Here is a 12309-nt window from a genome sequence, read left to right as displayed (position 1 = left end):
TTTCTATGATATGGACTGGGTTAAGTGATTAACATGTATTATTACATCAATTCCTCACAGCAAACCAAAGGAAGACAGTATTACTACATTGTTCGGCATGAAAGGGGCAGGTAAGATTTGAACCCAATTATTTCCAATTTCAAAACCTATGCGCTTCATCAGTAGCCTATTCTGTCACACACAACTCACTACTGTAAGGATCATCAAGTGTTTAGATAAGATGTATTTGCTAGACAAACACTTTAGGCAGGACATCTATACAATGAGCAAATATTCTGGGCTGATTTTACTTTTAACTAGTACTTCCAAGCAGTTTGAATTAAAGTACTCTCCTCGAGGATTACTACTCTGCCTTTCTTTACAAGGGTCAGCATATACAGAAAGGATTTTGAATGAGACAAGTGGACATAGAAAACAGACTAGAAGTACCAAACATGGGCAAGGAAAGAGGCTGGGAAAGTCACCAAGGTTTAGAAAATTGAAGTAGAGGTTAATACTCCACTGATCCATTAATTCTACTTTCCCAGAAATGGAATGGGTTGGATGACAAACCCTTTTGGCTACTTTCCCTCTGAAAATAACTTGGTTCAGTAAGTCCAGCAATACTGGTCTGTCCTTCCAAATTCTGCTTTGCAGAATCATTCTACCACAATCTGTACTGCTGCACTGTCAGTAAGGCTAGCCATCCGAATCTCCCTCAAACTAATAGGTAAGTCAGAAGATGACAGCAAAGTGGTCCACAGATAATAACACTTAAATCTTCACTCTCAATACATAGCATGAGGGCACAAACCAAATGTGTACTTTAAATTATAATGTCTTTTGTCCAAGTTAATAGATATTAAAACTTCTCACTACAAGCATCCGTGAATTGTCAAAGTGGAAATATTTTATATTACTTTGTACTTTTACTGTAAGTGTAAAACACACACCCATGGTCATAAGCAGCTGGTTGGTTCAGAGCTCATACAGATTTGACTCCTATCATGATTGGCTATCTCCTAAGGCTGAAAACATTTTAGTCCCTAAATGTCATTTTAAAAGATTGTGAATTCAAGCGCTCATGTGACGCAGGGACACTGTGAAAGCAGAGGGAACCCTGGTCTGAGTCCCGATTCTACCAGTTGCTAACTGAGGGGTCAGCAGCAAAAGAGAACAACAAAAAAAGAACAATAAAGGGGTCTAAACAAGTTGTACATTTTATAATTAACCAACAGCAATAACAAACTAACAGAAATTCTCAAAATAGTGTTAATAACCTCCTCATGTCCCTCTTAAGGAATGTGGGGATTGTCTTATTTGATCTTTAAAATCCAAGTCATCTTCTTAACTGTACGATGGAATCAATATACCCTCAGAATCTCCACTTCTCAATTTAAAATAAAGATAATAACAGCTATTGGATAGTTTTCTGGTGAGGATTCAATGAGACACTGAACATTTAAACACCTGGCATAATGCCTGACATGTAAGTGTACAACAAATGGTAGTTTAAAAATATGTGTGTGTGTGCATAATCACTATTTGAGAAAAATAACACAAAACCCAATAATGATACGTAGCAATGTCCTTAAATGCAAAGGAAACTATGTACCATTACACTTCCAGATAAATATATGTATAGATAAATAGTTAAGGAGAGGATGAGCAGATGCATAAATATACTTTATAGTACTAAGAGAATGCCAACAAAATTACATTCCAATTTGTTCTATCTTTCGTAGCACATACATGGATAACCATCTTAGACAACATTAAGGGTAACTAAATTCCAGCTACTCACAGATGTTCTAGTGCATCCAAACCAGTGAAGGCTTTTTTGGTAATAGAGCGAATTCGGTTTCCCTGAAGGATTCTGAAGAAAAAAATTACATTGGAACAGTTAATAAAAGCCATTTTGGGGTGCAATTCTCATGAAAAGAATTGCTTTTTATAGCATTTATGAATACTTCTATTTTCTTCAATTAAACCATATATCCTGTAAAAATGTATCTGTGCCATCTATTTCAGTAATATAGTTCAGCATGACTTTCACAACATACAGCAGAGAACCCAATACGGCAAAAATAGGTATTTTGATAAGCTACTCCGATGGCTAAATTAAAGCAGTGGTTTGCAAAATCTTTTCAGGAATAGGCAGTAACTTTATTCCAAGTAAATTTGCTCAGAACTCTAATAAATTTAGCAGGTAACAGTGGAGACTTTCTTCTAAAGCTCTTTTCCCATGGATATTTTCATCATCCACAGAAGTTCAGGGCTACATGAAACTCAATTTGAAGAACACTGGCTTAAAATACAGAATTTGGTCATCTGCAAGGACATTTTATGGCTAAATATAAGCATGTTTTTATCCCACATTGCTCAAGACGTACTGCAATATTACCAGCAGATACTAGGTCACGTCATGTAAAAACTCCTATGAGTAGACTGCAACACAGAAAATCTCAAAATGTTGAAGCAACTTTTACACAATGATAATCTCAAGAGTCTAAGCACGCAGAATGATGTAAAATTCTTATCTTGGTATTAAGTTACACAAATTAAAATATTGAATAAAACCCTTATGCTCAAGGAAGAAAAGTGAATTAATACACATTTTGTATAACAGCATCCGTTTGAGACAATGACAAAGGGTAGCAACCAGATTGAGCACCTATTTCTAAACTCTTTGAGATGTCAACTTTGGGAAATGACTTAACTCAGATGCAATGTTTAGGTCAAAGAGCGAGCCGAATTATGAGGCAAATGGTACTCACAGCCGCCTCAGTTTGTCAAGCCCAGAGAAAGCACCATTCATGTCCTCAATAGTCCAGGAAATTTCATTGTTCTTCAGATCCCTAATGCAAAAAAGGAATGTGACTTACACTAATACCATGTACTTAATGAAAAATACAAGCATTCTCTAAGACCGCCACTCGGGTGGCATGTAATTTGTAATAAATTCCTCATAATTCCCCACATCATCTCCATCCCTTTCCAAACAACATAATATTCTCTTTCTTTTCAACATAGATCCTCCTAGACTCTGTCCTTCTCTTTCAACATTTTAAGTTTTTGCCCAAAATCGGGACAGCTGACTCTGACTCTATTAATTCTTCTATCAAGATGACTAAATTCTGAACGACTTGAATAGTCTGAAAAATACATTAAGACTTTAAAACCACTGTTCCAACCACACAAGCAGGAGTTTGCCAAAGCATACAGTATGTCTTTCAATTATGTAATGCTTCAAAAAGTGAACAGGGCAAAAGTTTCTGACAGTGCAAAAATCAAAAGCCCATTGCACAACATTAAAATTAACGTTTGAGAGATTTTTTCAAAGGTCAATTAATCCAATTCCCTTTTCTTTCTCTTGGACAAAGATGAAGTCTGGATATAACTGGTATGATAAACAGGCATCTTCCATTGCTGCCCTTTGTATATCTTTTTGCTCTGGGTAATTTTTAATCTGCATTTTATAAAGAGAATTTAGTGGATTTAAAATTGTTTCCCTCTTCAGCAGTCACTAACTTCCTGGAGATCCTGAAAAGACTAACTATAATCACCAAAACAATCTGATCACTGTCCTTTTTAATCCCTTTAAGAAACATATATGGATGAAACGAACCGATTTTAATCAAACTGATCTGGGAAAGATTATGACACTACTTCTAAGGCTGTACACATTTCCTTCACAACAAAGGAAATTTGCTTAGAGAAAAGCAGGCACATTTAGGAACCAATTAGGTTCATGTATGGAGAGCAAAATGTGTAACTTACAAAGTCTTTAAACTGGAAAGCCCCCGGAAGGCACAATCAGCAATGTAGCTGACTCTGTTGTTCCCCATGTGCAGAGTATTTAGCAAGCTTAGGCCCAGGAAGCTTGAATCATCTAACCTTGATAAGTGATTGAAAGTTAGGTCCCTGTAAAGGAAAAAAGAACAAAAAGCAAACAATAGCTTCTATTTTCTAATTCAACACAATGATTTAAAAAAACAAACAAACAAAAAAACAGGTAATATGTATAACCACAATAATCCTTATTCCAAATCTCTGCCTTCTTAAGAATACTCCAGCAAACATTACTTCTAATCCCAGTAATTTAAAAAAAAATTATCTTTATTTGAAAATAACCATCATTGCTTTAGCCCATGAGCCAGAGACCTGAAATAGAAGACTTAGCTTTGACTTATCACAACGAAAATATGACAAGGTTGCATGTGAAAAAAGCTGTCACCTTGGAAACTGTTAGGAAAATTTCACAGATCAGTGGTAAGAAGCTCATGCTCTGGCATGATCCCTGCTCTCGAACTTGAGGAGAATAAAAGGCAACTCACAGCTCACTGAGTTTCTGGCAGAACTCCCAGGCATCAGGGCTGATCCTGCTGATGGCATTTTGGCTGAGATGAAGTTCCTGCAGCATCAGCAAACCGTAAAGCCAGCCTTTGGTAATCTCTGTTAGGTTGTTATGGTCCAGTTGCCTACATTTACAATAAGAATCAAAAGTGGGATCAAAAGTTCATTATCTAGTCTCTTGAAAAGGGACATATGATGACAACCTATTACATATTCCTATTGCTACTAGATGTTTAGCTTTTGTTATATAAAGACACCATCGAAAAATACCATGTGCTCTTAAGTTCTCAGTAACATTACCTGAAACAAAACTAAATTATAAGTAAGATTGTAAATTATGAGATTTTAACAAAGGATGTCAAATAATAGCTCCTGAATGTTCAGTGATCATACGACCTGAGTAGGAACTGTGATGACCCACACTTACAAGATTTCCATGTTGCTCAGTCCCCAAAAAGCTCCATCCATAAGTTTCGTTACTCCGTTTCTTTGCATTTTCAGAGACTTCAAAGCACCAAGCCCTTGAAATGTGAGCCCATCTATGTTTCTAATCTTGTTTCGGTTCAGTTCACTGCATTGGATATTATAGTTAAATAATTAGCTTATATGACAAATTCTGGAGGTAGTTAATAAAACATGACATTGCTACAACATAGTCAGACTAGCTAAAGTACATAGATTGTCTTAAATTTCTAAACATTTTTATGGATAAAAATTTTGATTTACTAGCAGTGAGTGAATTCCCTTCTGAAACGTGGGATGCACTTTTGGAATAATAAAAGACTGTAACTAGACTACGTTTTAATTTTTAAACTTTTATACACTCAGTATAGCATTTGTTTTTAATTATCCAGAATGAGAACATTGACTATTACACTAAAATGTGAGATCTGTTCAGGAAAAGGGATGTCGAGTTTATCCCATTCAATGTGCTTACAAAAGTTACTTACTCTCTTTCACAATTCTTAAGTTTAATGCTTTCCCTTTAAGGTAGTCATTCCCAGCTTTGGTTGTACACTGGAATCACCTGGGGAATTTTAAAAATTACTGAGGCCTGGATCTTACCCCCCAGAGGTTCTAGTATAATTGGTCTAGGGTGTGGCCTGGGCACTGGGATTTTTAAAAGCTCCCCAAGTGTCTGTAATGCTGTAACATGCAGCCAAGGTCGAAAACCACCATTTTGTAGGAGCCTGTTCAAAGATCATTCAACCACTATTAATGAGACAGTTCTTTACAGCCACTTAAGCTATCAGAGCCTCCTGGAGTTGTCGGCATTATTCTCATAAACCACAGCTGTTGAGAGTCCCCACGATTTCTTCAGTGCCACAATGATGCCTTTGTACAGAGGCTGTTCAATGATTACACTGTTCACTCTTATGGTAACAATCCAACGTGCCTTGTCAAGCAGCAGTTTGTGCTACGTGGCTTTTTAGGCTTGTTCTGATTTGGGGATTCTACGAGTCCGGCTCTCAAAAGGGAAGACGGCCACATTCTTGCTCCTAAACTTGTTTTGCTACACTGTGGATTTTAGGGATAGACACCAAGGGATTACAGGAGATGAGGACTCATTATCACGGAGGGCTTTTTACTTACAGGTGTTGTAGTTGAGGCAATTTAAACATCTTGGGTGGGACAGTTGAAATTCGGTTCCTGTTCAGTTTCAAAACCATGAGTGTGCTGGCCAAATTGTCAAAATACCCAGGTTCCATTGATGTGACCCGGTTGTTGTTGATATACCTGTGGAAAGTTTGAAGATGAGCTTCTCTTTCTGGTTCCTTTGGGATAAAGACAAAGTGCATGTACTGTCCGTAGATAAGAATTTCCAGACGACCTAACCACCATTTGCAACAAACTGGACCACCAGACACTTGAAATAATTGTTCTTTAGGTCCTGATGGACCAATACCAGCTATGACTCACACGGTGCTAGAGAAAGAATAACTGGAATATCCGAAAGTTATGAAAATTTGTTAGATGCTTATCCACCTTTTATAAAATTCTTTTATTAATTAAATAACAATAGTTTAAATCTGATTTTTTTTTTAAAAAAAGCACTTTGCACCCCACATTTTCTAATAGTCAAAGGATTTCTAATTTTTTGTAATTTAAAAGTATAAAAAGAAAAAGAAGATTGTAGTCATTTGGGCTTCCAGGAAATTATAAATCAATAAGAAAGTTACATGTTTGAAAGTTACTCAAAATAGGTCAAGTTCATTATATCTTAAAGTTGATTTTTTAAGAAAAAATTAAAATGATATTCTCACTATAGGTAAAAATTTTGCTAAAGAAAAACTTGACTTACAGATATTTGAGTTGTAGAGGTGGAAGTGCAGTTTTAAGATCTGAAATATTATTGTTGCTGAGGTCCAAAGTTTCAAGGGATTGAAACTGTTTCAACTGTTCAGGTAATATTTCAACAATCCTGTTTCCGGCTCTGGGATTAAAGGATAGCAAAGTTAACAGAGTTAATGATAAGATAATCTAAAAAGTGAAAAATATTTTTAATTCCAAACTTGTTCTTCGGAAATATGGGAAACTGCTCCAAACAACAATACTTTTAAAAGTTAAACGGCAACTCGTTAGTCACTTTAATTTTACATTAAATAGTAAATCATAATATTAGAAGATACAAAAAACATTCCTATATAAATCTAGGTGTGTTTAACAGATGTGATTATCTAAATGCTATGTACTTAAATTGATTTTTCTTTATTACTTTGTTAATAGTCCTTCTTCCATATCATTTCTATGAAATAGTATGTGAAGTGACTAGCATTCCAGGCACTGATGTGTGCTAGTTACCTCTTCCTTCTCCTTGATTCCTAATCTATTTCTAATTTTTCTCTTGGAAAGTACTCACTTTAGGTGCCAATAAACTTAAATACTTATTAGATTGGGGCCCTTTTAAAGCCATGCTAGAGAGATCTCTTTTTAAGAAATGGCAAGTTTCGACGCGAGGCCATAGTCTTCAAAACTAGCAGATATGCTCCGGGGTTCTGAATATTATAAAAGTATTATATAAGAGGCCTCTAGTCTAAATAATCCCTGAGAGTAATTAAATTTTAAAAACTTGATATTAATAGTCCTGAACACCAGACCATAATGTCCAATATGGCAGCCACACAAGCCTCTTTAAATTTATTTATTTTAATTTTGATTTAATTTTTTTTAGGTGAGACAACTCTTGGCTGACCTCACAGGTTGCAAGGACCTTGTCAGCTTACAATCCCTTATTTTTTTTTAATTTTATTTTTTACGCCTGCAACACCTGTTTTTCTTAGGTGGTCTCCCATCCAAGTAATAACCAGGCCTGATTCTGCTTAGCTTCTGAGATCAGATGGAATCGGGCTTGTTCAGGGTAACATGAAGTAGACTCTTTAGAATTCAGTTCCTTAGTCATGGTAGCCACATTTCAAGCTCAATAGCCACATGGTCCTGGTGGTTGTCAAATTAGATGGTGTACATACAAAACATGTCTATCATTGTGGAAAGTCCTACTGGTGAGCACTACATTAGACCACCACCTCTCCCCCGCCCCCCCCAAAAAAGAGAGGCCTTAAGAGATCATCAATACAACAGCTTCCAAGGGAAAGACAGCATTAAATGACTATCTTGCTAAAAAACAAGACTTAAACTGATGTGCAGGCCAGATTAATTGTCATATTAGATCAGATAGCTTTGACTTTTTGGACAATCATTTGGCAGGTGAAATAACATGTCAAGGTAGAAAGCTGGGAAGATAATAGTCTACCTACAAAAAAAGTCTTCTCTTTACAACCAACCCAAGGAACAATGAAACAATCTGAAGGCTCTAAGCTGAACTCTGTATGTAATACAGGTCACATGCTGGCCTTTCTATATATAGTCTAGTTAACCTTCACTTAATGAGAAAACTTAGAATACATATGTCTTATGTGTACCTTCTTACCAAAAACTGGATATCTATGGTGCTCTGAGTGTATTAAGCTCTTTACATTATTGTAACTCACAAGCCTCTCACTATCTCAGAATGCTCCTGAATTAGGTGCAACTTTTATGTATTTTCACAAAATCCTGTGCTGTGTTCAGACACAGCCCTTACCATGGTGGTCTTCTGTCATACTGTAAGATCCTGCCATGCAGGGGTGTCTCTACCCTACTATCTTGAAATGTACATGGAATCTAATCACACTGACTACATATTATATATCAAGTCCTATGCTAAGCATTTTTCATATATTTACCATTTCATTGAAATGACATTTCTGATACAGATGGTATAGCTCATTTTAAAATTAGGAAATTAGAGCTTTTAATCTCATGGGTCTAAGCATTCCCAAACATCTCACGGAATAAGTCCTTATTGGTCCCAAAGCAATCCCTGAAGGCTTGTTTCACACAATATAGTTTCAAAGATCTTCTGATAATTAAGTTCTTTTGTGAAGTTGCAATTCCAGAAAAGTCTGCTACTTCTCACCTTTGCAAAAATGCTGTACTTCATTTCAAACTAATGTGGAATACCACTTTGACTCGCTGAGCCATCGTCATGCTAACACTAAGGATGCCCCCCATCTGTGTTTGCACCGTTGGTAGAAAAGAGGGGCCCCCAGGGGTTTACATGTGTTTGGCATCCACCAGAGTAGACGACTTCCTGAATATGGGCAAATGTCAGGTGCTTTCTCCACAAGAAAGAATAAGGGGAGAACATGGGTTGTAAATTTTCCATTTAAACAACAAACTAATGAAATGTCTCAAAATATTATTAAAAATCTTCATGTTACTTTTAAGGATTGTGGGGAATTCATCTTTTGATCCAAGTCATCAAAGAATCTAACCTCATTTTTAAAAGTAATCTCATACAAGGTAACAAGGTGATGTATATGGTAAGAGCTGAACCCTGTGGTAATAGTAAGGTGGGGGAGTGGGGCAGGAGGATTAGCGGTCCCATGCACAAGTCACAAATATCAAGCTCCTCGGATCCCTATAAAGTCTCACAGACTTTGTTTAGAGTCAAGTCAGCCATGACCTCTGATTTCGACCATTTCCCACATCTGGATTTGCCTGTGTATAAACGCCTTGATCTAGTCGTGAGGTACAGGGTAATGCAAGTGAAACAATTAGTCAATTTCTAGGTCCCGGAGATGGATTCAGTCCAAGGGACAAGCCACAGGGCCTTAGGGTCAGGGTGCGTGGGTTAAACAAAACCACGCTTTAGGGGGTAAAAATGTTCTTTTAAATACCTAACCCAAATGTTTGCATTACCAGGATGTCCTCCCACAAACAGTGGAGTAACCCTGAAGTGCCCAAAGTGCTCCCCTCTCTCCACCTCTCTCCCTTGTCCCTAGCCAGTACCTCCCATTAAACTCTGCATCTGGTTTTGGCCTCCAGGCTGTCTGGGGCTGGTACAGCTACACTCCTATTTAACAACAAAAAGAAAATGCTCAGTTTTAGATTTCTGCAATAAATGGAGCAAATTGTTTTTTTGTGGGAGTGGGAGACCCACAGGTGTCTATCATGTTGGTCAAATAAGGCTACGAGTTAGATAACAGGCCTTACAATCTCTGTTTTATATATTCGTTTGTTTATAAGGTAATTATGAAGAAGGTATTAAAACTGCCAATTACTTGAGTGACGAATAAAATTTTCCTTGCAGTTAAAGTATGCTTCAGCCAAAGCCAGCAATTTCCTGAACTGCACACCTCCTAAATTGCAGTGTGAAAGTGCTCAGTTATAGACGGAGCGTGTACAGTGCCGTCTTTGTCAGCACTGCTTCCTAGCACAAAAATCTCTTATAACTGCTAGGATAATAGTCCCTGTATCACAAAATTTTAACTCTGTACTAATGGAACTGAATTAAATCCAAATACCAGTTTCATATGAGCACTCTGATTTAACTGGCAAATAACCATCAGATAGGTACCAGTTTTTTTTTTTTTTAAAGACATGCTTTATATCACGAAAGAAGGGTTTAAGACAACTACATTAAAAAACTAGATTAAAAATTCTTTGATCACCTAAAGCCCTCAAAATAAATACATTTCACATAGAGCATGTCACAAATAGCCATTTCTAGAAGACAAAGATACAATTCGACTCCAGATTTTTCTCCAAATATGTATAAATGCCAAAATTGATGAATACATTAAAAGCACTACAGTCAGTATTTTTGGCAGGGAATGTGCAATGCTTTAACAAAAAAAAAACTGTGTCAATATCTTTTTCTATAACTTAATATGAAAATGTCATCTTTGCATTGTTCAAAAATCACAATATGGTACTGTACATCTTGGAAGGTGTTTCAGCCCTGTGCAAATCCATCTTAAGGACCACAAATATTTTGATCATCTATGTTTGTTGATGGTAGGTACAAGGTGTTCCATGGTTAAATCACTGCTGAGGTCGAGTACAATCGGTGCCTTGTAGACATACACAGACCTGGAGGTTTGGTTGGCTGGAATGCAGCGGGTTCCCTCAAGGCTTCTCAGAGGCCCCAGGAAAAACAAGAGACCCAGGTATTTCAGCCTTGGCTTCTCAGGCCCAACAATAATGGCTTCACTTTGTTGCTAATTTCACCTTTCAGCCAACTTTGCCAAATACCTTTAAAATGCACACATAATTATGACTTACCATTTTGCATGATACTTGCTCTGAGAGTGCCAAAGATCTAACAATGAAGAAGATGGATATGGTCCCTGACTTCATGGAGCTTAAATTCTAGTGGGGAGAATAAGGCAGGCAAATGGGAACAGTCACTACAGTGATAAGTGCTATGATAAGGAAAGAGTACACTGGAAGAAGAAATAATAGCCTCCTAAAATGTGGTTGGGGGTGGGAGAAAGTGTGTGCAGTTAGCAAAACTTCCCATGGCAAGGAGGAAGTGAGCATTCCAAGCAGAGAAGTGAGGGCAAGGCAAGGCTTCTTCCCTTTGAGAAAATGAAAGAAAGCTTTGATGGCTGGAGTATAGTTCATGGATGGAGACTGGAGAAATAGAAAATTCAAGAGTGAGGTGCTGGGAGATGAGACTAGTTCAAGTGGTATCCTGTAAGCTATGTTAAGCATTTGGCTTTTATCTCAAGATCAAGTAGGGGGAGGAAGATGAAGGATTTCAAATGGTGGAGTGATGATATCAGATATGCATTTTAGAAAGGTTGCTCTGGTAAGTTAGTATGGTGGGTGAGGGGTAGGCAAGACCAGGTGCAAGAGTAGCACCTAGGAGGTGTAGAGGACAGATGATAGCATGCTAGGATAATAGTAATTGTCTGCGTAAATGCTCACTTTGAGGGTGAAGCACGTCTTCCTCTGGTTTCCCAGGGCTCAGGCTATGCTTTTCTCCTCCCCTGACATACAAGCTCGGGCTTCTAGCTCTGTGGTCTCTGGCTACAGGGACCAGATTCAGCCCTACTGGAGTTCCCATTTCCCTCATTACCACTGTTTTGTATTGCTGATATGGAAGGCCTTCTAAAAGCATGGAAAGCAGGCTACAGTCCCTTCATACTCAGGTGCAAGATGCTACTGACCAGAATAGCCTAGTACTGGAATTTTATTGTGCTTGTAATCATTAGGAAAACAGACTAATCTATTATTATCATATATAAGAAATGTGCTTGTTCTGATACTCTGAATGCCTGCATTAAATGTGAATCCAGGCTAAACTAATAACAGTAAAATATAACTTATGAGATTAACGACATGACTACTTGACAATGATTGGTTTTACTTTTTGATTGTGATCTCCAAAAAGCATAAGACTCTCAAAAGAGCTTCATGCACTCTTAAGTGGCTATAAATGATGTTAGTTTATTTGCAGAGTCTGAAAAGAGTCATAGAGTGAAATATTCTTTGTTGGTGAGAAACCAGAATATCAGGTTTTTTCACACTAGAATTCCTGATGAATAAGAAATATCTGTCAATAGTACAACTGTCTTTTAACCTATTGCACAAGATAACAGGCAGCTTAAGGCTTTGTAGCTGTGATGTGTAAAGATGTGCGATCTT

The 12309-nt window shown here is 37.2% G+C and overlaps 1 protein-coding gene across 2 annotated transcripts in view; it reads right to left on the bottom strand.

Annotated features, from left to right (window-relative positions):
- Window positions 1-12309, bottom strand: part of LRIG3 (leucine rich repeats and immunoglobulin like domains 3) — a 45198-nt gene that overhangs the window by 11115 nt on the left and 21774 nt on the right. For both annotated transcript variants that reach the window (XM_016165311.2, XM_016165312.2), the window contains exons 4-10: window positions 6638-6769; window positions 5929-6072; window positions 4763-4906; window positions 4317-4460; window positions 3760-3903; window positions 2757-2837; window positions 1784-1855 (exon numbers count right to left, since the gene is read on the bottom strand). In XM_016165311.2, the coding sequence (XP_016020797.2) occupies window positions 1784-1855; window positions 2757-2837; window positions 3760-3903; window positions 4317-4460; window positions 4763-4906; window positions 5929-6072; window positions 6638-6769 (861 nt within the window). The remainder of the gene's footprint in view (window positions 1-1783; window positions 1856-2756; window positions 2838-3759; window positions 3904-4316; window positions 4461-4762; window positions 4907-5928; window positions 6073-6637; window positions 6770-12309) is intronic.

Source organism: Rousettus aegyptiacus, unplaced genomic scaffold (genome assembly GCF_014176215.1).
Source record: "Rousettus aegyptiacus isolate mRouAeg1 unplaced genomic scaffold, mRouAeg1.p scaffold_m13_p_2, whole genome shotgun sequence".
Lineage (NCBI taxonomy): Eukaryota > Metazoa > Chordata > Mammalia > Chiroptera > Pteropodidae > Rousettus > Rousettus aegyptiacus.
This window is presented reverse-complemented; position numbering and strand designations above follow the sequence as displayed.